A 27,900-nucleotide genomic window follows, 5' to 3' on the forward strand; every position below is an offset into this window, starting at 1 on the left:
TTTGCTCCCCCAAATGATCCTGACCTGCAAACATTTATGCTGAATATTCATCTTGATTATTCGAAATCTGGTTATATTTTAGTTCAATATTTTATCATTGACTTTGATATGTGACAGTACTGGACAGGTGTCCTGCAAAAATATTAGAATTTAGCAGTATTTGCCAAGTGAGATGCAATGGTATTTTATTTATAGCCAATGGTTATTTGATGTCTGACATGCAACAGTATACAGAATTTGAGAGTTGATTGCTTGTGAGAGTTCATGCTCAAGGCCTACCTGCAACAAAACAATCATGGGATGTGAACAAGTCTGTAGCACTCAAATTTTGGATTTGAAGACCAAAGTTTCACAGTCAGTGTTTGAATAGTGATGTTCTACATTCAAATGTTTCATGCAAAACAGAATGGTAAAATTGGAGATTTCATCAAATGTCAGATATTTCCAACCTGAGTGCTCTTCAGCCTTGGAAGAGGAATTTGTACCTTACTCCATGGCATCCCTACACAACATACCATGAATTGCAGCAGTCCAAATAGGGCATTACCAGAGCATAGGTAACCTGTGGCCTCTTTCATCTCTGCTTATGCAGCAGACCCAATGGTGTGCTCTCTCTTTTAACAGGCAAACTGAGGAACTCCTGAAAGACAGAGACTTTGGCTGTTTTCTTATCAGGTTAAACGAAAGGTCATTTGGCTACATTCTCTCCTACAGGTATGCCTTTGAATTTAGCTTCTCCTTTTGGGATGGGAAGAAATGTCACCCTTTGTCATTTGCCTTGTACTTTTTTGGGACCCCCAGAACACACCATGCATTGTACAGAAAGGATCATATCTGTCTGGATAATCTCCCATTCCTGTCGGATAAAATCATAGAATCATAGAATAGTAGGGTTGGAAGGGGTCTACAAGGCCATCGAGTCCAACCCCCTGCTCAATGAAGGAATCCATGTCAGAGCACCCCTGACAGATGGCTGTCCAGCCTCGTCTTGAACACCTCCAGTGTGGGAGACCCCACTACCTCCCTAGGGAATTGGTTCCATTGTCATATTGCTCTAACAGTCAGGAAGTTTTTCCTGATGTTCAGCCGGAATCTGGCTTCCTGTAACTTGAGCCCATTCTTCCGTGTCCTGCACTCTGGGATGATCAAGAAGAGATCCTGGCCTTCTTCTCTGTGACAACCTTCCAAGTACTTGAAGAGTGCTATCCTATCTCCCCGCAGTCTTCTCTTCTCAAGGCTAAACATGCCAAATTCTTTCAGTCTCTCTTCACAGGGCTTTGTTTCCAGTCCTCTGATCATCTTTGTTGCCCTCCTCGGAACCCTCTCCAGTTTGTCTGCATCCTTCTTAAAGTGTGGTGCCCAGAACTGGACACAGTACTCCAGATGAGGCCTAACCAGTGCTGAGTAGAGGGGAACTAGTACTTCCCGGGATTTGGAAGCTATGCTTCTATTAATGCAGCCCAAAATAGCATTTGCCTTTTTTGCAGCCACATCACATTATTGGCTCATATTCAGCTTGTATATGAAATGATCACAGAGGTTTCACAATGGTCAAAATATTCACCCAGAGAACATAGGAAGTTGCCTTATACTGTGTCAGGACTATTTGTCTGTGGTTTTGCCTATTTTGACTGGCAGTATCTTCCCAGGATCTCAGCCAGGCGTCTTGCCCATCGCATGCTACTTGACCAAAGAACTGGAGATACCGGGGGTTTAGAACTGGGACCTTCATTCAAAGCCAGTGCCCTGCCACTGAGCTAGCATCTCTTCCCTAACCTATGAAGGTATAATGTTGCCTTATTTCAGGGAAGAATAGGGCTATCTAAGGCTCAGGCAGAAATTTTCCCAATCACCTGCTACCTGGCCCCTTGCTTCCACCTCCACAAAGTGGAGACACCAGGGATTGAACCTGGGACCTTCTACATACAAAGTGCATGCTCTTCCACTGAGCTACAGTCCCTCCTGTAAGAATTGCCTTGCTGGATCAGGCAAGCTTCCATTTAGCCCAGCATAAGAAGGCAGTCAGATACCTGTAGGGCACACACATACAGGGTATGCAGGCGCTCCGAGCTCAGCAGAGTGTCCATGTACAGCTGCCTCTGGACATCAGGTGTTAGGAACATTCAAAACAAAACAAAACGAAACAGGAGAAAACCAAGTTAGTGAGCAGTGGAGGTTGGTGGCTCCAATTTCGGTGGGACTGTAATTCCATTCTGGATTTCAGACAGAACCAGACAGAACTCTAAAGGAGCTATCCAAGGGGCTGAACCCTATCCCCAAAATAGGTTCACCCCACTGAAATTGGAGCCACCAGCCTCCACCATTAGTGAGCACCCAGAGAGACAACCAGTAAGAAGCACAGAGTAGGTGGAAGGGCTGTAAATACCTCCCTTGTTCAAGGGGCCCAGCTACCTACGACTTTCTCTGGTATTTGCGTGTATATCTCCCTTTGCTCCTTTGAGCTTGGTTCTTGATCAGAGAGCAGGGCAATCAATGTGCAGCCAGAAGGATTCCATTAGCATGGAAAATGTTTCTCCTGTGGTGCAAAATAAGGAAGATAATAACACTGTGCAGCAATGCATCCAGTTATTTAGATTTTGAAAAATTGCAGCTACACAATGGTGAGAGAACTGCACTCTAAGTGTGCTCAGAGGCACTCTTGTTCTTGGCGATGTTACATGTTCCTGGGATGGTCTCTGGAAGGTGCTTCCCACACAGGGACATAGGCACAATGTGTTTAAAACAGAGTCTATTGAAAGTTAACGTTTCAATAAAGCCATATTATCAGCAGGTAGGGTAGTCATTTGTGAATCACCAAAAAAGAGGAAACGCATCACCGGACAAATGAGAGCACTGATCCGCATACAATTTGCATATGCTAGTTTATATGTCTAGATGCAAATTTATAAATAAGGACTATAATTTAAACAGAACTACAATATATTTCATCATCGTCTGGAAGACTGTGACCAGAGGACCTGTGTGCGTGCCTGTTCAGTCTGCTAACTGTTGATGGGGAACGGTTCATAGGGTTCTTTATCTTTAAAGATAAAGATAAAACAGAGAACACCATTGTAGGGATCAAAATGGCAGACAGAGTTAAAAGCCTGTGGATAGGCTCTTCAAACAGAGAACACCTGGCCGCCTATCCACAGGCTTTTAACTCTGTCTGCCATTTTGATCCCTACAATGGAGAGGCAAACTGGCAAGTTGTGGGGTGGATGTGACCCCCTGAACAGTGGAGGCTGGTGGCTCCGATGTCAGGGGGCGGTGAATCTGCTCCGGGTTTCAGTCAGAACCAGTTTGGTTTTGTTTTTAATGTTCCTAACACCTGATGTCCAGAGGCAGCTGTACATGGACACTCTGCTGAGCTCGGAGCGCCTGCATACCCTGTATGTGTGTGTCTTGCAGGTATCTGACTGCCTACTTATGCTGGGCTAAATGGAAGTTGGCCTGATCCAGCAAGGCAATTCATACAGGAGGGACTGTAGCTCAGTGGAAGAGCATGCACTTTGTACGTAGAAGGTCCCAGGTTCAATCCCTGGTGTCTTCACTCCTTTAGAGTTCTGACTGGTTCTGACTGAATCCCGGAGCGGATTCACCACCCCACTGACATCGGAGCCACCAGCCTCCCACTGCCCCTGACGTATGTTTTATCTGATCCCCTATCTGACTGGAAAGTGCTTGACAAGGTCTTGAGGGAGCCAACGTCACACAGAGGGACCAACTAGCAACAGAGAGCAATAGGAGCTGGTGGCAAGGAGCTATTGGCTTAAAAACTAGTTACAGATAGCTGGTCAGATGTGGGCCTGGTTCTCCCTGAGATGGAGGCCCTACGCCCTGGCTGTACCACTTCCAATCGCAAGTGGAGGGAGATCACGTAATTGAACATTCCTCCTCTTTACATCCCATAGCTGATGCCCCAGGCATGCCCAAGCACATGCATGCCACAACAGTGAGACACTTGCAGCTTGGGGGTGCTGATTTTTCCATAGAGCGCTTGACCTGTGAGGAATGTAGCACTTTTTATTTTTTATTTTATTTATTTATTAAATTTATTAATCGCCCATCTGGCTGGTCACCCAGCCACTCTGGGCGACGTACAGAATATATAATAAAACAGTTTAAAACAATACAATTCCACAGTAAAACATCATTTTTCTAAAAAAAATACCCTAACCCACCTCAAATGCCTGCCTGAACAACCATGTTTTTAATGCTTGGTGGAAGCTCATTAAAGAGGGGGCATGGCGGAGTTCCCTAGGGAGGGAGTTCCACAGAGTGGGGGCCACCACAGAGAAGGCCCTTTGTAGCACTTTGTAGGCCACTGCCACAAATTTTAAAAGATAACTAAAACCAGGCCTGCTCTCAAAGGGAGGCATAGTTGGGCACCTGCCAAGGGCCCATACCCCAGCAGGGACCCACTAACAAGACCCCCCTGGAGTTTCTCCACCTCTTTGCCATGGCAATCCACTTGTTCACTCACCTCTCGCTCTGGCCCAGACAACAGTAGTGGTGAGGAGAAAAAGAAGCAGATGCTATGGCCTACTTGCTCCCTGGCTCCCTCCCTTTGAAGCAAGCAGGTGGTAACAATGATGAGAGAGAGGATGAGGAGCAACAGCAAATGGTGACCATGGTATGAGAAGGTAGACTCACTGAGGGAGGCGAAGCATTGAGGGTGTCTTGCCCAAGGATCTTAAAAAATCTAGGGCCTACACCACTTCAGGCCTCCAGACACTTGTCTGGAGAAAAGAGAATACCGAAGCCCAACAATCCAAATGACGAAAGAGAAACTTATGCAAAAACCTGGCTGGTTAATGTGTAGAAAGTCCTCCACATGTCTCTGGATTACAGTCTTCTTATCAATGAGGTTTGTTTGTGGTCAGATGCAAAAGAAAAAGTCTATAATATATCCACTTCCTTATGATGGCTTCTGTCTCTTCTTTCTTCACTCCTCAATGCCACATCTCTGAATTCAATCCACCTGTGGTGACTTGCCATGAACCCCGGCCACTTCTCACCCAACAGGTCTGTATATTTACTGAGGCTTCTAGAACAGCCCTGTGTCAAAGAATGAAGTCAACAGCACAGGCTCTGGGAATTCTTCGGAAAGTTTTCTGGGACATCTTGGGGTGCTTTGGGGGCAGGCTACAGATGTTTGTTTCAGTTATTTCAAGATGTAGCAATGGCCACCACTTTGGATGGCTCTAAAAGGGGACTGGACAAATTCTTGGAGAAGAAGGGTATCAATGGCTACTAGTCCAGATGGCTCTATGCTGCCTCCAGTATCAGAGGCAGTATGCCTCTCAATACCAGTTGCTGGGGAACATGGGTGGGAGGGTGCTATTGCACTCATGTCCTGCTTGTGGGTTTCCCATTGGCAGCTGGTTGGCCACTGTGTGAACAGAATGCTGGACTAGATGGACCCTTGGTCTGATCCAGCATGGCTCTTCTGATGTTCTTACGTTTTTATTCATACCTGTTACTTCCAGACTGGACTACTGCAACGTTCTGTATATTGAGCTGCCTTTAAAACAGTCTGCCTTACTGTCTAAGTTGCCTTGGGAGGACATTTGCCCTGAAAGGCAGCCTAGAAATATTTTAAATAAGTAAATAAAATAGTTCAGAAACTACAATGGGCCCAATATGCAAGTGTGGGCAGTTCTGGTCACCACATCTCAAAAAGGATATTTTAGACCTTTAAAAGGTCCAGAAAAGGACAACCAAAATGATCGAGGGGTTGGAGCAACTCCCCAGTGAGGAAAGGTTACAGCCTTTAGGGCTATTTGCTTTAGAAAACAGGAGAGTAAGGATGTGCATGATAGAGATGTATAAATTTATGCTTGCTATAGGAAAAGTGGATAGGGAAGTGGTTTTTCTCCCTCTCTCATAATACTAGAACCTAATGGGGTCATCCTATGAAGCTGAATGGTGGGAGATTCAGGACAGATAAAAGGAGGTACTTCTTCACACCAGGCATAGTTAAACTATGGAGTTTGCTACCACAAGATGTAGTGATGACCACCACTTCGGATGGCTTTAAAGGGGAATTGGACAAATTCATGGGGGAGAAGGTGATCAATGGCTACTAATTATGAAGGCTTGGGAATACCAGTTGCTTGGGAACACAAGTATGTGGAGATGCTATTGTGAGGTTCCCAGAGGCATCTTGTTGGTCACTATGTGAACAGAATGCAAGATTAGATGGACCTCTGGTCTGACCCAGCTGGGCAGTTCTTGAGTCCTTCTGCATCACTCCATCAGAAAATACTAGCCAATGTTTAATCACATTCAATATGCAACTTCCAGAAAATTGTCTGGGGCCCACAATCAAATCATATATCTCCAATCTTATGTCATCTCCATTGGTTGCCTATTTGATTAGAGCAGGTACAATCTGTCAGTTCCTTCTATTTATTCACATCTCCCCACCACCACCACACCTTTATATTATTCATGCATAAATACATATAGCTTTATTTGCTGTGTTTTATCAGGTTGTGAGACTACACATATGATTGCATCAAGGTTCTTTGCATACTTGTGCTCCTGAACATTGGCACCAACATCATGCAAAAAAATCTTGGTACAAACATATGGACAACAGTCGTATCAAAGTTGCAGGGTTTTTGCAGTGTTCTATCAATGACGCACACATGCGTACCGCTAATGCAGAGGGAGGGAAAATACAAATGAACTAAAGCAACTGAAAGCTATGGCAAGCTACACATGCATAGTATTCTGTACAAAATTAGGATTTTTTATTTTATTTTTTTAAGAGCAATTGAGCAATTGAACCTGATGGATTGGTTCAAAAACAAGAACAAGTAATTCAGAACCCTAAAACTGGGAACACTGGGGAGAAATTTAGATAAGGGGAATTTTGGAAGCATCCCTATTCAAAGTAGGAATGGGTGAATGAGTGGTGTTTGAGCTCTCCAAGTTTCTCCAAACATCACCTTGCTGCTTGTTTCTCCTTGATTTGCACTCACGTTTGCAACCACTGTTCTTTTTGCGTGGATGGGAAAATTGCACAAAACAAATAGGTATCAAACATGAAATTTGCACAAAAGAGAATTCCAGGTTTGTGCACATTTCCCCCATAGACTAAAGCATGGGTAATTTAAAAGTCATGTATTTTGAGAAAGTTGTGAATTTGAGAAAGTTCTGGATTTTAAAGTACACATTTTGAGAACATGAACACAAGTCTGGGAATTCGTGAACATTTTCGGAGAAGGGATGTTCTCCGAATTAGGGATGGATGAGAATTAGGGATGGATGAGAATTTCATATCAGTTAACAAATTACTCAAGTGCCCTGTTCGCAATTCTGAACACAAGCTGGAGCAACATTTTCGGAGAAAATGTGCTCCAGCTTGTGTTCAGAATTGCGAACAGGGCACTTGAGTAATTTGTTAACTGATATGAAATTCTCATCCATCCCTAATTCAAACCTTGCTCCCCGGCCCTCCACATCTGCCACCTGAGGCCTTACTCTGACTCTGCTTAATGGTACAGCCGGCCCTGTCTGGGTTGTTACATTCCTAAATCAGTAGATCTCCTTCTCTGGATAGTCCTGAAGGAAGTGCTTTTTTTAATTGCAGAGGAAAAGATAGATGTCGACACTTTGTCATCAGTTGCCAACGGAATGGACAGTATGTCGTATCAGGGGACACCCATACCCACCAAAGCCTCGCTGAACTGATAAGCTACTACCAGACATCTGAAATTGAACCTTTTGGAGAACATCTTACCATGGCCTGTTCAAAGGTGGGTCAAACACCAAACATCAAGGACTTCAATTTGAAAAAAAAACCATCGTCAAAAATACAGCAATAGGGACATTCTGTTGCTTTCAGCCGAGTGTAAGAACATGATCTGCAGATCAGTTCATCTGGTGAAGGTGGTACCCATAAACTGGCTAAGGACTTCTTTATTTGCTCAGGCATTTCAGGGTGTTTTATAGCTGATTTTAGTTTGTCAGTATAGCTTTGCCGGAGTTTGATATTATAGACACTGGGGGGGGGGTTAATTTGTTATTGCTTGTATGCTGCCTTGAGAGTTTTATACTGAGAGGTGGCCTAGAAATGTTATACGTGAGACCTGGGACAAAATGTTGCACTTGGAATGCTCCTGTTCCATTCCATTCCCCTTCCTTTCTGGTTTTCCATCTGCCCCACACACACACCACCACCACCACCCATCAGTTGGCATTCTGTGCCCACTGAGCATCCTCAGTCCTCACTGGACTATTTTGGGGGTTCCCCCTTAAGTTTTTTCCCCCTAAATATTTTTTTTTACACTTCTGCAAACCTTGGGGTTCCCCCAAGCCTTCCAATACCTTCCTCTTGTGCATGAGTGGTCATGTTTTGGCTACATAAGTGATGACACTCACTTGCCTGAACATTGGAAACAGAGGGAATTGTGTGTGTCTGGAGTATACCACTTGTAAGCACAAGTCAATTGAGGCTAAGATAGAATATTCCCTTGCCTAACCACCTATTAGATGTAAGAGTAGGTTGGATACTAGACTTTGCTAATGTTCTCTATGGAAAGTGATGGCAAGGGTAGAACCTGGCTTTCACTAACTCAGTGGCTCCAGCATAAAACAATTCAAGAACTCCCCCACTTAACGGATTTATCTCCTTAAAAACAGCAAGCATTCTGCTTATCAAATTGTGCCCAGAAGTGGTCTGGGAGCCTGCTGAAGTCTGTTTGTATATTACATTTTTATACTGCCCAGTAGCCTGGCGTGCTCTGGTCCATGGGGTCACGAAGAGTCGGACACGACTGAACGACTGAACAACAACAAAGCTGAAGCTCTCTGGGAGGGTCACAACAATTAAAACCATAAAATACAAGACAATCAAATACAGACATACAATATAAAAGTTTAAAAGTTTAAAATGACAATATAAGAAATAAAAAAGTAATATCCAAACAGAAGCTAGCAGCAGTGCAAAAATATAAAATACAATACCAAGTATAAAACAAACTAAAAAACTAAAATGCCTGAGAGAATACGAAGCTCTTCACCTGGCACCGAAATGACACAATGCAGGTGCCGGGCGAATCTCTCCGGGAATCTCTCATTCTACAACTGGGGTGCCACAGCAGAAAAGGTCCTCTTCTTAGTATCCATTACGAAAGTTGCTTCAGAGTTGGCAAGATGTATTCCTTCCAACCAACCAATCCTGCTCAATTACCTTGCTGTATTTCGAACCCAATGAAATTTCTGGGTGGTCTTCAAAGACTGTCACATATATAATCAGTGTTGTAGGGGAGCCAGGGCTCACAGAGTCAAAATTCAATGACTTTTTGATCAGCAGGAACCAGGAGATCATCTGCCACCCCACCCTTAAGCTTCCCTGTCCCTTCTGAGTTTAGCTGCAATCCTCACTGTAGCTGTGGATTTTTCCAGCAACAATATATTGTCATGAGCTATCCCTGTTGGAATTCCAAGTATTTTGAAGGGGCTGGTTTTGAATGGGCAATTAAGCCCCATTCGCTTTCCGAAAGACCTGCCCCTGGAAGAGATGAGAACTGCTGGAACTGGTTTGTTGATACGGATCCACAAATGCAGTCACCTGCATTTTGGGGATTCTCCTTGGGTGTGTGGCAATAGGAACTTTCAAGATGAGTGCCTTCACTTCCAAATCTCACGCTACACCACTATATATAATGCATCACATTCCTTAAGACACTCAGTGCTACGGTTTCCCCAAGGGTCAGGAGAAACCCAGGGAGGGTGAATTGCTGATAACTTGTGGGGCTCAGTGTAGTGGGCCCTCAGATATCCATGGGCATGGGATGCTGCCGAACCTCACCAGTTGCTTGAGACAGCTGTGCACTTTACCCATTAGCTGGGTCCTGTTGTTGTTGTTGTTACATTTCTATACCACCCCATAGCCAAAGCTCTCTGGGCAGTTTACAAAGATTAAAAACTTTAAAAATACAATATACAGAGGTTAAAAATCCATTTACACAAAAAAACATGAACAGACAATATACACAAAGACAACACATATCTAAAAACAACTTCAAGCCATCAACCATAACCATAAGACAAATCCAGGCTCTCTTTATGTAAGTACATAAGGGGACAGGGTGCTACTGGAACAAACCAATGGTCCATTGTCTGGCATCCTATTCCCACCCCCCAAATTCCTTTGCAAAGATGATAATGATCATCCTTTTGTATTTCTTCTCACACCTTTTTCCGTCCATCTTCGTAGCTGGAGGAAAAAAGCATATATGATGAAATCTCTTTGGATCAGCAAACATCTCCAAAGCAAAGTTCTGCAACCACCCAGATGCTAACCAGGCAAGCATTCAGCAGCTCATCAACCACCAAGCCAGCAAAGGAGAATGACAGCAACCAACCCACAAATCCAAGGAAGAAGCTTCAGGAACAACAGAAGTCTTTATCAAAGGAGAGGCAAAATCTGAACCCAGAGGTAGGTTTTGCAGAGGTAGAGGGAGCTCTAAGCCAGGGGTGGATAATTTGTATGTCTCCCAGATGTTTTGGCCTACAACCCCAATCAGCCTTATTTATTAGTGATATTTATATACTGTTTCTCATCTGAATAAATCCTGAAACAGTTTACAAAAGAATTTTAAACACAAGCACACAGGTGAGGCTGGTGTAGCTCACGGCTTGGGGAAAGCCAAAGTAAACAGATAAAATTGCAATAAATACTTAAAACATGCCAGGATTGTGGCCTGATTTTCAGAGGGGAAATCGTTCCACAGAGTGGGTACCATTGTAGAGAAGGCCCACCTCTGGGTTAGCCCAAACAGAAATCCATAGGCCACAGGGTGGACAACAGGGCCGCCCCTGAAGATCGTAATGGCTGGGGTGGTTGGTATAGGGCAGAAATGGGCAACCTCTTTCAGCCTGAGGGATGAATTCAATCTTGGTGAAGCCCTCAGGGCCACATTCTGGGGGGGGGGGGCAAAGGCAAAGCAGATGGGGCCAAAAATGCCAGCATATTTTAGCTTAAACCTCTTGCTGCTAGTGAGTAAGCCATAGGAGAGGCATCTGACCTTTCAGAACGGGGAAAAACTGCACAAAACCCAGGAAACCACCAAATGATTGGTGTTTGGGGGGAAAGAGGGTGGGGCCAGATGAAGGGGATGTGACCATCTGGGGAACCCTGGAGAGCTAAACTGGGACCCCAGGAGGGCCAGATTTGGTCCCCAGGCCTGATGTTCTCCACCCATGATATAGAGGGAGATGTTCCCTCAGGTAACTTGGACCTGAGTTGTATAGAGCCCTGGCCAGCATAGCCAATGGTGAGGGATGATGGGAGTTGTAGGCCAAAACATCTGGGGGGCTACAAGTTGCCCAGCCCTGAGCAAAGCCAACCTTCCTTCCTGGTGCCCTCGATATGTGCTGAGGGAAGTGTGTGTGTGTGTGTGTGTGTGTGTGTGAGTGTGAAAGGATAGCACGTTTAGGCACCATGTTCAGAGGCAGTATACCTCTAAATAACAATTGCTGAGGATCAATAGCAGAAGAGGGCTGTTTGTACACCCTGCTTGTGGGCTCCCCGTGGGCATCTTGGTTGGCCACTTTGACAAGCAGGATGTTGGACTAGATGGACCTTTGGTCTAATCCAGCTAGGCTCTTAGACCAGATCAGTGTACTCCCACAACTTGAAATCTTCATGCAAGAGCTGGCCATTAATTTCAGCAGCTTGCTTTCTTTCTTTCTTTCTTTCTTTCTTTCTTTCTTTCTTTCTTCCTTCCTTCCTTCCTTCCTTCCTTTCTTTCCTCTGTCTACCACATCAGGACCCTGACAAAGCTCCACCAATACCAGACAGGAGCAGGTTGTTGGCATTGGAGTCCTCTGAGGAGAACATTGGTGATGAAGGAAATTTGGTTTATTCAGCACTAAAGAAACATCATTTAGACAACAGGAGCCCAGAGGTGCTGAAACAAACGAGCAAAGCTTTCGTGGACAATCCACAGAAACCTGAAGAGCCAGGCCAAGCTAGCTCATCTTCCAGCAAAACAAAAACAAGTACAATATTTGCATTGACTAAGCAATCTGATAGATTATACAGCAAAAAAATAAAACCAATAGAACCTCCTCACACAGAAACAATTTATTCTGAAATTAGCCTAGACCAAGGCAAGAGCCGCTTGACATTCCCTGAGCCCCACAGTGGTCAATCTTCTCTTATTCCACCAAAGAAAGCAACGCTAAGCTCTCCTACTTCAACTCCTCCAAAGTTGTCTCCTAAGTTACCTAATAAACCAAAGACCTCCACAGAGCTCCAAGGGTCACAACCTTCATTTACGATGTATGCAACCTCTCTTGTGGTTGACGAAGAGCATCGAAAACCAACCCAACCCAAGAGTTTGCCTGATTTGCAAAGGGGAACTATGTATGGGCAAATCAATAAGATGAAGTCCCATCAATCTACAGTGTCTGTCTGTGATGATACAACTTATGAACAGATTCATTTTGGGTGGTTAAAGAATATCACCCACAAGCATGATTCAGAAAAGCTTCCCAAGTTGGCACCAATGAAACCCAAAGAGACTTACGATCTAATCTCTACCAAGACTGGACGATCTTCCAAGACACAGGGCCATACTGAGAATCCATATGAAAAGATCCCTGATCATTTCTCCAAAGGGTCATCATCAGCAAGGCATGTTCCTATTGCAGAGAACACCTATGAACAGATTCCCTTTGGCCCTGTGAAGGGAGCAGAGGCAAAGCCAAACCAAAAGGTAATGTTGAATGCTCAACGCAAATTAATGAGCACATGATATATGGGTCATACCCTTGGAAGAGTTGCTATCCAAGCAGTACAGAGCACATGCCACACTGGGCAACGAATTAGGCTGGGGATGAATGAGCCAATGATTAAGTGCTATTAAGGCCCATTGTTTTCAGTGGAACAGAGAAATTGATGGGACTTGCAAGTACCTTATAGTTGGCTGGATTGTGGCCATAGTTATTCAACTGAAAGAGAAAAGGGGAGGGGGATGAGTCAATCAATCTTAATATCCAAATCTCAATTGAGGGTTTCCTCCTGCCCCTTGAAGTATTACCGGGAATATATAGTTCACAGTACAGTTGACTGGGACGTTCTGCCAGCACACTCCCTGTTGAACTGAATCAAAAATCAAATTTGGGAACTGATATAGAAGTGAGGAATCTGAGCTGTTAAGTTGCAAGTCTCTGCTTCAAATCTCACTAGGTGGCTTCAGGCAAAATCTCAGCTCCCCATTGCAATATGTGGATATTGGTTACAGCTGGATAATAGCACTGTCACTACCCTGAAGGGTTCTTGTAAAGAACAGCATTGCATTTGAAGCACTTTTAGGGAACAATCCTATGCATGTTTAGCCAGAAAAAAAGTCCTACAATGCCCAGCATTACCCAGCCAGCTGGGGAATGCTGGGAGTTGGCTGGGGAATGCTGGGAGTTGTAGGACTATTTTTCTGGCTAAACATGCATAGGTTTGTGCCCTTAAACACTTTAGAATACCCTTCCTTAACCCGGCACCTGCCATATGGGTTGGACTACAAATTCCACCCTCCCCAGCCTGGATGGGGATGATGGAAGTTGTAGTCCATGGGGATGGGTGCTCTGAATAGATATATACATGATGATGATAATGATGATGACGATGATGACGATGACGATACACTCCCACAGTAAGGCTTGGACTTTGGCTCAGAAAACCAAATTGTTTCCCTCAATAGCCTGGTTCTTTCCAAGCCCAGTTCCAAGCCAAATTAGATCCTGCCACACCCCAACAATGTCATCAAGAACACAACAACGTCCAATCCCTCACCTACCCACACCTCCCAGCTGCCCACCTTTTGGATTTCCCATTTGGATTTTTTTTTTCTTCGGAATCCATGGGGTAAAACCTCCCTAAATAAATACCGGCACACTTTCCCACACTTTCCTTTCCTCCCTCTCGCCAGTTTATCAGTTTTGCTGCTCCAATGGTGGTAGAAGGAAGGGAAGAAAGTCTCCTCCCCCCACTCCCCTCTTTGGTGCCCAGCACATGGCTACTTCTGCACATTAAATAACAGGAGTACTGGGAAATGTAGTTACAGATGTCCATAAAATTGGGGTAGGGGAGGACTGTATTTCCCAGTGCTTCTGGTGTCTGCATCACAGGATAGCTCCATCTCTGATACCAGGGGGAGGGAAAGAGAGGCAGTTGTTCCATTCTGCCAGTTCTAGAGCAGCAAAAAAGGTATGAGGGGTTGGTGAAAGGGGGAGAGGCAGGTAGGAGGTGGGTGAGGAGGATGACAATTCTTTCTCTTATCTGGCTCAGATTAAAATCCAAGTCATAGAATTATAGAATAGTAGGGTTGAAAGGGGCCTACAAGGCCATCAAGTCCAACCCCCTGCTCAATGCAGGAATCCAAGTCAGAGCATCCCTGACAGATGGCTGTCCAGCCTCATCTTCAATGCCTCCAGTGTGGCTTTTGAGGAGCATAATGCTTGTCCCCTTGATGTGGCATGCTTGCATATTTGAGGCAAGCATCACAAGCCACTAAGTTTTAACTTCCAAGCCAGGAAATTTAAATTCAGTGACATCCAATAATAACAATAACAACAATGACAATGACAATGACAGTAACTTCAATAAGACTTGTGCAGAACTACCCAGTGGGTTATATGGGGATCCTTTCCCTCCCTTTCTTCTGAAATACATCTTACTGTGATTTATTTCCCAACAGAGTGAGAAACCTAGAAAGTTCTTCTTTGCAGAAAAGAAGACTAAATTCTGAGTGTGGCATTTTAAAGGTTGCTCTGAGCTGAAGTCTCTATGGAAGATCGCCAAATGATAACCAGAGGCAGCTTCATGGCACGAGGAATGTCTTCCTCCATGGTACAAAATATCACATTTCCAAGCAAAATCCACAGCTGGACAATACCTTTATTACGATCAACCAAATGCCACAATCTTTTATGGCATTTGGGGGTTTGGGGTTTGTTTTTTCTCATGGACCAGCACGGCTATTTTGTTTTTTGTTTCTCTGTTCCTAAGCAAACAACTTTTCTCACTGGAACAGGTACAGTGTGGTGTCCTGAATTGTCCCATGTGCTCATCCAAACAGCTTTGCTGCCATATAATAACCAGGTGTAATGTTTAAGGACATCCTTAGCAGCAAAATCTATAAATCTTCCTTTTTCATTTTTTTATTTTTTTTTATTTTGAGATGCTGTTTTAAAATATCTGCATTTAACATGATTCTGTGATTAACAGGCTGTGACACATTTTCCCCATTTGGTTTTAAGCTCTTCATAGGTCTCATTCAGCCATCTCTAAATTTAACAATTATTATTCTACTTTAGTATTCTACCAATAATTACTTTATTATTCTACCAATCAATTATTATTCTACCAGCACTTAATCTGCTAACCCAAGCTGCTGGGTAAATTGCAGGTTTTTCTCCAGGAAGCATAGTTTCCCCCACCATTTTGTTGTGGGTGGCAGTAACAATAGTGTCAGGGCCAGTGTCAGGGGTAGGCATGGTGGGGTACCTGCCGAGGGCCCACACCCCAGCAGGGGCCCACCGACAAAAGCCTCCTGGAGTTGTTCCTCCTCCCCACCACTGCAGCCTGCTTGGTGCCCCACCATGCCTCTCGCCCTGGCCCAGACAACGGTAGTGGTGCAAAGGAGAGCAGAAGATACCAGTGCCTGCTTGCTCCCCGGCTCTCTGCCTGTCAAGCAAGCAACTGGTAGGAAGGATGAGAAAGAGGAGGAGGAGCAAGAGCAGATGATGATGATGGTGGTGAGAAGGTTGAGTCACTGAGGGAGGGGCCCATTGAGGGAGTCTTGCCCAAGGGCCCTCCAAAGGCTGAAGCCGACACCGATCATCATCCGCAACTGTTGGGTGGTGCTTGTAACATTATAAGGCATCTCAAAGTGTGGGTCACACCCCACAAGTGCATCTTCCTGACATGTTCCCTGGTGGGTTGTGCCATGAGAGCTTCTTTCCCCCTCATTTCCCAGGGCTTTTTTCTTTCACCAGGCCAACAGTTCTGCATTACTGTTGTGTAGCTGCTTTAAGAGGAAAGTTTAATCACGTCCTCCCTCCCTCCCCGTCATGCATCAATTCTATTCAAATACATGCTAGCTGTATATACATAATCTAAATTAACATTAAAAATGAAAAAGAAAGTGTGTTAACTACTGGTGTGATGTTCTTGTATTTGTGGGGTCGTTGTAAAGGGGAATGGAAGGTTCAGAAGGTTATGTTAGTTTTCAAGAGGTTTCCAAAAGCTGAGTAGGTGTTCAGGTGGGCCTCACTTCAAAACGTTTCATAAGCACTCAGAGGAGCCATGCTGGATCAGACCAAAGGCCTATTTAAGGCGTCTCTACATTAAAGAAAAAACCCACAGTCCTACCATGGTGGGGCCTTTTTGCGTTTACCACAGGCTCCCAGACGGTGACCGCATGATTGCTGAGAGGGGAAGATTTTAATTGTCAGTGTTCCATAGATCTCAATGAAACAATGCAATCTAGTGGCTGTTTAATAGTACAACAAGGAATGTACATGGTAGGGAAAATCTGAAAATCTGGGAAAACCTCATTACCCCTGGATCTTTGTAACATGGAATAACCGGGAAATACTGCTGGATGTCCCCTGGAGTTTGATGACATCATGAAAAAGACCCACCAACTTCCATAAGTGACCCACCATGAGTGCACAATAAAAGGCTCATGTGATGGTGCCCCTAGCCCAGCATCCTCTTCCCCTCAGTTTGCCAGCCAGATGCCCTAATGGGAAGCCCATATGTAGGACATGAGTGCAATAGCACCCTTCCTCTCATGTTCCCCAGCAATTGGTATATACAGTCATAATGCCTCTGGTGAGCATATTGCCTCTGGTAAGGTTTGCTATCTATGTATACAGTTATCAGGGAGGGGAATGCAAAAGAAGCAGGGCTCTGTGCATGCATTTACATACATATGGATTGCTTATTTACATACATATGGATTACCCACTCCTCTTAGAGTTTTACCTTCTAAGAAACAACTGGGGAGGGGAGGATTGAAGGCAGAAGAAATCTCATGCAATCTTGTATATATGCACTAACATTTTTTTAAAGTACCAATATCTCCCCAGAAGACCAAAATAGGGACAGCGATTTACCAGGTTCTAGGAAATAAGGACTATCCCCGGGGACCAGAGCTTGGTGGGAGAGTACCTGCTCTGTGTGCAGAAGGTGGCAGGTTCAATCCCCAGCATCTCCAGGTAAAAAGATCACGGAGCAGGTGACGGGAAAGACCCTTCTCTTGAGAAGCCTGTGGAAGAGATACCCACTGAGTATATGATGAATTTTCAGGACCATGTCTTGGTTAGAGGGATGATGATGATGATATGCCCCCAAAAAGCAATGTATTTTCGGGAAATTTGTTGTAGGATTGCCAATTCTCCAGATAATAATAATATAGCAGCCTCAGTGGTAGAGGGCTTGCTTTGCATGCAGAAGGTCTCAGGTTCAATCCCTGGCACCTCCAGTTAAAAGGATCAGGTGTGAGGAGTGTTTGTCTGTCCTGAGCCCTGAATTAGTTGCATCTGCTGGAGCCCAGCCTGAGCCTCGGCCTTCTCCACCCTTACAGGTAGTATTTAGCCTCCAGCTTGCTGAAGGCATGAGCCTCCAATGCGAGCTGAAAGGCAAGAACCAAAGGGCTTTTGGCCTGTGGCTCTCAGCCCAAGGTGGGCAGTGGGAGCTCTGACCAGCATAAAAAAGGAAAAGGAGCCCCAGAGGAGGGGAGAAAGGTGTTCAGAGCAGACTCACATGAAACCTATGGAATTTTGTAAAATGGTTGCCACTCCCCAACCCTCTGCCATTGGTACCCTCAACAGAAAGCTTTGTTGCAGGCGATGGGAAGACACTTTTCTGCCTGAGACCCTCAAGAGCTGCTGCTGGTCAGAGTACACAATGCTAGACTAGCTGGACAAATATTTGGACCTGTCCATAGGGACAGTTGGGAACTATGATTTAAAGGACAATTATATTGAGGGGATATAAGCATACTTAAGGAAAATGATTTGCTTAGAAAAGAAAATTATATAGAAAAGTTATGAAAAATCATTATCAGACAGTAAGGTCTCCCTGCCCACTGGCTTCAAAACCTATAATGACTTTTTCAACTCATGAGACTGACTGTCTCAGCAGTCCTAGAGGTGATTAGAGGTCCTTCGAGGAGCCAGAATAAATCTGAGGATGCCTGCTTGAAGTTTGTCCTTGACTCTGTTCTGCCCTGTCCGGTTTATCCTGACACCCCCTCCCATGTGACTTTAAATGGAGATTCATTTGAAACAAAAAAGAAAACCATTCAGGAAGAGTCAGTTGTGTTTTTTTCTTAATGACTCAATTCATTTCCTCAGCTGCAGGGGGTAATTCAGCAATCCTGATCTTCTCATGAAAAAAAATCCTCCATCTCTTGGTTTAAGGCTGAGGTTCTAAGCATAATGCCTGCAAGCAGGACTCATTGACCAACTTACTCCCAAGTAAGCACATTTAAGGCTGGGCTGAAATTTGCAGTTGGTGTCCCCCCCACCAATGGGAGCCACACAGGAGAGTGAATAGCTCACTTGGACACTCCATTCCTGCATCATAAAGGGGTGAAGCCCAAATGCTCCAGGATCACAATATTAGAGAAGGAGTAATGTGTCCATTTTGCTATCTCCAACATTCATTTTTTTAAAAATCTCAAGTTCTTTCAGTCCTGTTTATGAAGAAATTTGCAAATGTTGGTAAGTTCTTCTCAAACAAGAAACTGAGCAAAATTCTCACCCATCTGCACAGGCCAAATTCAATACGTACAGCTTTTCCTAGTACAGAGAGGACCGTGTTGTTCCTGCCTGCCATATAGCTGGTAAAGATGAAGAGCCTGTGAGAAAAAACAGAGGTGGCAAACATAATTTAGCACTAACATGCTTGCATACACAGAGCTTCAAACTCAGACTGTTAAAAGCTGTGCACTCAAAGCCTTTGACCCAGATGAGCAAATCTATCCACTTCAGTTTTTCCAACATTAACAGTTTTATACTATCAAGTTCTTTCCATCCCGCTTATGAAAAAATTTGTACATTTTGGTAAGTTCTTCTCAAAAAACAAACTGAATAGAACCTCTGAAGGTGGAGGCACCCAACTCTATAAAAAGGGCTATCTGCTCTGTTATGAACCTGCCCATACGTTAAGTGTTGTTGAGAACATTCTCTGGGTGCCTCCATCTTCAGAGGTGATACCGGTGGCAAGTTGAGTTGCCCGTTGTTGCAAACAGGCCTTCAAACACCATCCCCAGCTATATTCTTCAGGCACCTACATTAGCAGTATGTGAAGCGCCCCAATGGATCAGACCAAAAGTCCATCCAGTCCACCATGTTGTTTCTCACAGGAGCCAACCAACCAGTTGCCACTGGGAAACTCATAAGCAGACTTGAACGAGATAACCTTCTCCTGTTTTGCCCTCTTCACATGTCAAGCTCCTGGACAACTGAAGACCTCTTTGTAGGAGGAGGATTTTGCTCCATCAGCACACCTCACTCCCACAGAAGACATGGTCAGCATGCCTGACCATTGGTTATGCTGGCTGGGGCTGATGAAAGCTGAACTCCAAAATATCTGGAGGGTACCAGGTTGGGGAAGACTGGTCTAGGAAGACTGCCTCCCCAACAGGTGTAAACTGAACCATGCACAATACCCTCTGAGGCCTCTTTGGGGGTAGGAATCTCACTAGGCCAGAGAGGCTTTCAGCTGAATACAGAAGTCATGCCAGGACATGGGAAAGGATGGAATCTCTCAGGTATGCAGCTTATAGAACCAGCCAGGGGATGGGGAGGATATTGGAGGCATTTATTGCAATAATGATCCTTTTAATTCTGGCCAGAGAAGTCTGCCTTCCTAGCTAGGCAGCCACTTAAGGTCATAGATCTTCACAAACGCTGGGCACTCACATAGTTGGAAATGAATTCAGACAGCAGAAGGGCATGCATTCACTTAGTCTCACACTACCCTTCACTTCTGCCCCAACCAGAACATAAGAGCCCTGCTGGATCAGACCAAAGGTCCATCTAGTCCAGCATTCTGTCCACACAGTCGCCAATCAGCTGTTGACTGGGAACCCACAAGCAGGACAGAAGTGCAACAGCTCTCTCCCACCCATGTTCCCCAGCAACTGGTGTGCATAGGCTCACTGCCTCTGGTACTGGAGGTAGCACATAGCCATCAAGACTAGTAGCCATTGATAGCCTTTTCCTCCAGGAATTTGTCCAGCCCCCTTTTAAAGTCATCCAAATTGGTGGCCAAAACAACATCCTATGGTAGTGAATTCCATGGTTTAACTATGTGTGAAGGAGTCCTTCCTTTTATCTGTCCTGAATCTCCCACCAATCAGCTTCATAGGATGACCGAGTTCTAGTATTTTGAGAGAGGGAGAAAAATGTCTCCCTATCTACATTCTCCACACTGTGCATAATTGTGTAGACCTCTATCATGTCTCCCCTCACCCTCCTTTTTTCCGAGCCAAACAATCCCGGCTGTTGTAACCTTCTATCATAGGGGCAATGCTCCAGCCCCTTGATCATTCTAGTTGGCCTTTTCTGCACTTTTTCCAGCTTACAATATCTTTTTTAGGTGTGGTGACCAGAACTGGACACAATATTCTAAGTGTGGCAATACCATAGATTTGTATAGGGGCAGTGTGATATTGGCAGTTTTATTCTCAGTTCCTTTTCTAATTATGCCTAACATGGAGTTTGTCTTTTTTACAGCAGCCACACACTGGGTTGACATCTTCATTGAGCTGTCCACCGCATGCCCAAGATCTCTTTCCTGGTCGGTCACTGCTAGCTCAGATCCCATCAGTTCCCACCCAGACATTTCTAAGGACATCACACCAGTCATCTTTATTGCCTATTAATACCTTCCTCATCTCGTGATCAGCTTTAATTTTCCCCATCTGCCATGTGCTGACTATACTCAGAAGTCTGTGATCCTTCTGATTTCCACACAATTGATTCAGCTTCCCTAAAGCTGATGACTGCAATTGCTCAGGTAATACACTGCCACTGATAAAGCTGTTATCACCCCTCTGCTTTCCTTTGTGCTCAGTTGTTGCAGGATGCCGAGTAGGAGCAAAGTCCGCTTAGTCGTGACCTTGCATTTTCAGGTTCTTTGGTTCTTGCTCCTGATTGCCTCGCTCTTGTCAGGTACTGCAGCAATCCAAGCCAAAATCACTTAAGGAGCCACGATAAGGGTGGGTTTAGACCAGGAGTGTAGAAACTAAGGACAGGGGACCAAATCTGGACCATGTGAGGTCCCAGTACAGCCCTCAGGGGTTCCCCAGTGGGCCATGACCTCTTCCATTGACCCCACCCAGTGATTGTTGGGTGGTTTCCTGGCTTTTGTAAATGCCACTCCAAAGGTTTAGTTACTGGCACTAAAATCTTTAAAATGGAATATGCTGGTATTTTTGGCCCCACTCATTTTGCCCACCAGTGAAATACAGACCCCAAGAGCTTCTCCAAAATTGAATTTGTCCCCCAGGCTGAAAGAGGTTCAACACCCCTGGTTTAGACTAGGTATGTCAGAGGAATCTGTCTGAGGGGTGAGCTCGCCATGCTTTCATCAACTCAGCCCCCCGCAATTTCATCTCGCTTCCCCACAAGCTGACCCGACCTGATCTGTATCGAATTTTTATTATTATTATTTACGTAAACAGAAATGTGCACAAACTGCAGGCACAATTTGTGTAATGTAGTATAACTAGCATAATTGGCACACATTAGGGCCAAAATCTGCACAATTTATGCAAAGTTCGGCTGCAGTTTGTGCAAATTGCGGGTGCAATTTTCATACATTATGAAATTTGCGGCCAAAATTTGCATAAACTATGCAAACTTTGTCCGTAATTTGTGCCAATGCCATGAATTATGCTCCGCAATTTCTATTTACATTTTTTTTAAAAATGGAAGACATTCCCAGATTTGGGGAAAAGTGAAATCTGAGCTGCGTCAAGTGCTTGCCAGCAGCCCATTGAGCCCCAAAAGGGCTGGATTTCACAGTGACAGATAGTCCCAGTTGAGACAGAGTGTTTTCTCACCCCATGGGTGGACTTCTGTGTTCATCACACAATGGAGGGAAACCTGAGCTCAGTGCAGGATAGCACCCACTGAGGTCCATGGGCAGACTTCTGTGTCCATGGGTGGACTTCTGTGTTCATCACACAAGAAACCTGGGCTCAGTGCAGGATAGCACCCATCAGACAAACCAGAACTTGCTGTCTAGAATGTTCGTCATGTATTGAATCCCATGAATCTCAGAAACTGCTTTTACTGAGTCTGACTGGTGGTCCATTTAAATCAGTATTGCCTACTCTGACTGGCAGTGGCTCCCCAGGGTCTCCAGCAGAGGTCATCCCCAGCCAATGGAGCCTGGTGGCTCCGATGTCTGTGGGGCTGTGAATACACTCTAGGTTTCAATCAGAACCAGCCAGAACTCCAAAGGAGCTATCCAAGGTGCTTAACCTGCTTGGGGGTTAGTTTTCAGCACCTTGGATAGCCCCTTCAAAGTTCTGGCTGGTTCTGACTGCAGAATGGATTCACAGCCCCACCGAAATCTGAGCCACCAGCCGCCACTGTCCCCAGCCTTGTCACCCTGGATCCTTTAACTCAGGAGGGCAGAATTCAGTTTCAGAGAAGCTCCCACAGGCTGCATTCCAGCAGTGGGCAGGGATGCCAGCAAAAGGGGGTGGAGCCAAAGACAAAAGGGGCAGAGCCAAAATAGCCAAAATACTAGCATATTCCAGCTTAAAGCTCTTCCTGCCAGTAACCACGCCTTAAAAGAGGCATTTCAGCCTCTTAGAGTGAGGGGAAAACTGCAGAAAAGCCCCAAGCAAGGGGTGGTCTTTGACCGTAACAATAAATGATTGATTGATTGATTGACTGACTGATCGGAAGCAAGGGGCCAGACTTGTGGAAGGGGGTGTGCCCATCTGGGGTACTCTGGAAGGCTGGATTGGGCCCTCAGGTAGACCAGAGTTGACCTGTGAGCTTGACATGCAAAGGAGGTACATAAGCTACGGGTCCTCTCCATCTCTTTGGTTGATTTAGTTGTTCTTAAAATACACAACTGCAGAAGCTGTGGTTGGTGGTAAATGGATTTTTCTTAATCCACTTTAAGGAAAGAGGCAACAGTGAGATATTTGAGGGAGCACCTCCCCCTATATATGCCCGCCCAAGGACTGAGATCTGTTGGAGGGGCCCTCCTCTATGCCCCACCAGTGCGAGACATACACTATGGTGGGATGTGGGAGAGGGCCTTCTCTGCTGTGGCACCCCCATTGTGGAATGCCCTCCCCTTGGAGACCCAATCAGCACAGACACTGGTTTCATTTCAGAGCCAAGTAAAATCATGGCTTTTTACCAAACCCTTTGAGGCTAAATGCATTCCCTAACATAGCACACTGTTTTAACTGTTGTATTGTTTTGGATTTTAATTGGCATTCGCTTGTTTAATGGTGTAATATGTTTTTAGCTGTTTAAATTATTTATTGTTTTATGCTGTTTAAATTGATGTTATCTGCATGCCACCCTGAGATCTTAATGATATAGGGTGGGATACAAATGTGTTAAACAAACAAACAAACAAATAAATAAATGGCCTCTGAAGACTGGGCAACTGTCATCCAAAAGAGCCACCTCTGAGCTAAACAATCACCAACCCACCACAGGTTCTGCACCAGTCATTAGTACTACATGACCATGTGAGGTTTCCCTTCTCTACATGCCTGAGTGACAACCAGTGTGGGAAACATGAAAATCCACTACATGATAGGAGAGACACACGGACCCTGTTTGGACGTTAATGGCAGCAGTCGGCTGCAATTTGTGGCTTTATTTATTTATTTGTTATTTATTTATTTATTTATTTATTTATTTAAAACATTTCTTGGCTGCCCTTCAGGGCAGAAGCCCTCCCAAGGTGGCTTAGAGCAATAAAATACATAAAAATATTTAAAATATTAAAAGTGATAAAAACATAAAAACAACAATAAAAGCCAACAATTAACTAAACCACAAACTGCAGACGCACATGCTGTGCACAAGCCATTTCTGGTTTGCCACAACAACCTATGAGTGTGGCATTTGTAGATTGTTTCAGTGAAGTCTCAACACGGGCACTTGGGGTTGTTCATGGGTTAAATAACCCCAAGTTAACCTGAGAACAAACCATGGGTTAACTCAGGGTTTTTAATCCAAGAATAACCCCAAGTGTCCAGGTTCGGACATCATGGCAACAACTTATGAATGCTGCATTTGTAGGTTGTTGCTGGAAACTGGAAGCAGCTCATGCATGCCAGGCATCCCCGCACTTCATGGGTTAATAAACCCATGAATTGCCACTGAAGGCCGCCATTATGTCTGAACGGGGCCATGATGTAATTATTTGGAAATGTAATAGGCTGGCCAGAGAGTGCCTGCTTTGAGCAGACTGGTGACTGTAACAAATGCTATGGGCCTCTGTCCAGAACTAGGGACACTTCCAAATTCTTTTTGTCTGAATTTCTCCCCAGATGTTTGCAGATTTGAATTACCTTCATCCCTCCAAAGTAGAACCAATGCACTACAAATCCCCCATTGTTCAATTGTATTCCCTCCAAATGTTGTACAAAGCACTGTGTGTGCATAGCAAGGATCATTTCCTTTAGAACTTCACACACACACACACACACACCCAGCCACACACACACATAGGCACCAACAGGTTGCATCAAGATTCAGTTTGCCTGATGTTTTGTTGCATGAGTGCACGCATAAAAACCACCACACAAAAAGAATTTGATGCAATCCTATGTACAGTTCTATCAGGATTGCTCTTTTGTTTTCTTTTTTGCAGGGTTTTTACTAACACATGTGAGTATCAGTAACGCAGAAGGTGGGAAAGATGCAAATTAACTGAAAGGTGCTGCTCACTATACATGCTCCAGCTCCAGGATTAATGTTAATAAGTGTCCTAGTTAAACCAGAATTTGAAGGAGCAGAGGGCTGGGCAGAGAGAAGAAACAGAGGGGGAAAAAGTGGGGAGGATCATCTCATCCCTACTACATGGAACCAGATATTATGAGAGAGATGTGGCTGCCACTGAAAACAGCAGCCTTGTGTTTCCCCTCTCTCCCGCCTGCTGATGTCTCATGATACAAATTGTCTTTGAAAACTATTACACACACACACACACACACACACACATCTATCTGTCAAAGACAAAGGTTCTTCATGCACTGATTTCAACTGAGGCCAGAAATCCAACAAGCACAATAAACAAGTACTTCCAGTTAGACTACCCATATGGGGCTGCCCTTGAAGAGTGTTCAGAAACTGCAGCCAGTACAAAATGCTGTTGCCTGGTGTGTATTATATGGACCATGCTAAACCATTCTTACAAACGCTGCACTGGCTGCCAATTGGTTTCTGAGATCAATTCAAGATACCTATAAAGCCCTAAATATTTAGGGGTGAGGATATCCCTAGGACCACCTACTTCCATACGAGTCTAAAAAGGTAAAGGTGTCCCCAACCAGTCATGTCCGACTCTAGGGTGTGGTGCTCATCTCCATTTCTAAGCCAAAGAGCCAGTGCTGTCCAAAGATGCTTCCATGGTCATGTGGCTGGCATGACTGAACACCAAGGTGCACGGAACGCTGTTACCTTTCCCACCGAGGCGGTACCTATTTATCTACTTGCAATTTCTTGCTTTTGAACTGCTAGGTTGGCAGAAGCTGGGACTGAAGACAGGAGCTTGTCACGCAGCACTCGGGTCTCGAACTGCTGTCCTGCTGACCTTCTGGTCTGCAATTCAGCATCTTAACCACTAAGCCACCGCGGCCCCATATGAGTCTACCTGCCCTTTATAGTCGACATCTTTATATTCAACATAAATGAGGTTAGGTTAGGTTGGTTGGAACACAGGTCAGGGCCTTTTCTGTGGTGGCCCCACTCTGTAGAGCATTCTTGCCAGCAGGATTATATTGGCTCCTCCACACCCTCTTGTGAACAGTGAATATGTTCTTATTTGGATTCACTTTTCATGACTGTTAGAATCCACTGTTCATTGCTCTTGTCCCTATGTATTGTATCACTCTGTAATGTGTGTGTTTGTGTGTGTTTGTCCTGGTTTAAAATTTTGTATGGTGTCGTTGTTGTTTTAAATTGTATTTAGTATTTTAAACATTTGCATTGTAGACTGCCTTGAGAATCTATTGACTGAAAGTCAATATAGAAATATTTAGATAGATAGATAGATAGATAGATAGATAGATAGATAGATAGATAGATAGATAGATATTCAATGGAAGTTTTAATCATGGATGTCTTGGATACAGAAGCCACAAATATGTATCAGAGCCCTTCTATAAGACTGTTCAAGAACAGTTGTTGTACATGTGTGATTGTCACCAAGCTCCAGTTGTCAGCCAAGACGGAACTTAAAAGAAATAACTAATGAAGCTGGTTTTTGAGAGAGGGTATGGGAGTAAAGACAGGGTAAGGGAGTTGCTTGTCATGCATTCGATGGGGAAGACTGCATAACTGGCTCGCTGAAGAAGTAGGACACGTCCTTTTTATTGGTGATGTGCTTCCTGGATTTCTTCATGGGTGTATCCTTGGTTTGGTCTTTTGTTTTTGTTTGGTTTTTTTTGCAATCTGTCAGAATAATTGAATCAGGATATGAGAATAAGCAAGACCCTAAGATGCCAAAGACACAGTTCAAAGGAGTCTGCTCGGAGAAGAAATGACTCGCCGATGCAAATGATGTTTTTTAAAAAGGGAAATGGTTTCAAGTTTCATTATGGATATGAGCATCCATACAACACCGGTCACTTAAGCACCTAAGCCAGCCCAATGACACGTTCAGGTTATATGTCCAGACACGATCTTGACTATAGCCATCCATCAATGTCAGGTTACTCCTCTGAACAGACCTTCAGCTGTGCTACGCAACAGTGGAGATGTCTCCGTTTAAGGCCAGTATTTATTTATTTTTAATCCATCAACTTCTGGGAGAGTCAGCATCTCTTCTAGATCACTCCTTGTTTTTGCTTGGAGGGACCATTTTATCAAATCTTTACAAATATAAAAATTACAGGGAGACCCCTTGAATAGTCTTCTGTCTGGATAAAAAAATAACAACCCAGCAACTTTGCACCTACAACACTGCTGCCCAGTTGTGATGATAAGACAAACACAACCACAACCACACCTCCACGGGTATTCCAAAGCTCTCGGGAAACAGCGGTACTTCTTCACTGTGACGGTCCAAGATTATTTTAGTCCTTTTGTGGCAGAATTCAGAGGAGGGAGGCAAAAGCCCCCGTGTTGCCTGAGATTCTGAGAGGCAGGACAGGTGTCAAGTTATTTCCAATGGCTCCGCCCAGCATTTTCAGATTCGTATATGGAAGGTGCTGCAGAGACAAGAAAAGAGATGTGAGAGGGGAAGCATAGACGTGCTAGATCCAAAAGAAAAGGTCCATCTAGGCTGGTTGTAAAGTTCTATTCTGTTCCACGTGAGTTTCAGCCAAAGCAAAAGCCCTAAGAAGCTACTTTCTGAGTAAATGACACATTTCTATGGACAAGCAAGAAATCTCTCTTACTTTGACCAATGTTCATGACATTTTTAAAGGAAAAAATGTCCAATGTATCATATCCCTTATAACACTCCTCCCCAAGCTGGGTCCCTCCAGATGTTTGGGACCCTGACCATTGCCCATGCTGGCTGGGGCTGATGGAAGCTGTAGATCAAAACATCTGGAGGGATCCAAGTTGGGGAAGGCTGCCTTAAACAGGGAGACAGAGGGCCATGATCCTCAGCTCAGCTGCTGTTCCCACACCGAAGGCAGTATCCAT

The 27,900-nt window shown here is 44.5% G+C and overlaps 2 protein-coding genes across 2 annotated transcripts in view; one reads left to right on the forward strand and one right to left on the reverse strand.

Moving 5' to 3' along the window:
- Nucleotides 1-630: 630 nt before the first annotated feature.
- Nucleotides 631-16,172, forward strand: LOC146336953 (uncharacterized). The gene is made up of 5 exons (XM_084816404.1): nucleotides 631-714; nucleotides 7,604-7,769; nucleotides 10,235-10,456; nucleotides 11,790-12,740; nucleotides 14,718-16,172. Exons 2-5 carry the CDS (start codon nucleotides 7,755-7,757, stop codon nucleotides 14,766-14,768), a joined length of 1,239 nt encoding a protein of 412 aa, XP_084672530.1. The 5' UTR covers nucleotides 631-714; nucleotides 7,604-7,754; the 3' UTR covers nucleotides 14,769-16,172.
- Nucleotides 16,173-27,010: 10,838 nt separating this feature from the next.
- The window catches only part of LOC146336954 (calcium and integrin-binding family member 2-like), a 39,702-nt gene continuing 38,812 nt past the window's right edge, over nucleotides 27,011-27,900 (reverse strand). Inside the window, exon 6 of the mRNA XM_084816754.1 lies at nucleotides 27,011-27,458. Within this exon, the coding sequence (XP_084672880.1) occupies nucleotides 27,345-27,458 (114 nt within the window). The 3' untranslated portion in view covers nucleotides 27,011-27,344. The remainder of the gene's footprint in view (nucleotides 27,459-27,900) is intronic.

This window comes from Heloderma suspectum, chromosome 11, assembly GCF_057233095.1.
Source record: "Heloderma suspectum isolate Gila_16-S chromosome 11, 16-S_ref, whole genome shotgun sequence".
Taxonomy (NCBI): Eukaryota; Metazoa; Chordata; class Lepidosauria; order Squamata; family Helodermatidae; genus Heloderma; species Heloderma suspectum.

What these genes read in the sequence shown, in the direction of transcription:
- LOC146336953 (XM_084816404.1), top strand. An exon ending in GGCAAAATCTGAACCCAGAG is followed by an intron (nt 10,457 to 11,789) that starts GTAGGTTTTGCA and finishes CTACCACATCAG; the next exon opens with GACCCTGACAAAGCTCCACC. An exon ending in AGGCAAAGCCAAACCAAAAG is followed by an intron (nt 12,741 to 14,717) that starts GTAATGTTGAAT and finishes ATTTCCCAACAG; the next exon opens with AGTGAGAAACCTAGAAAGTT.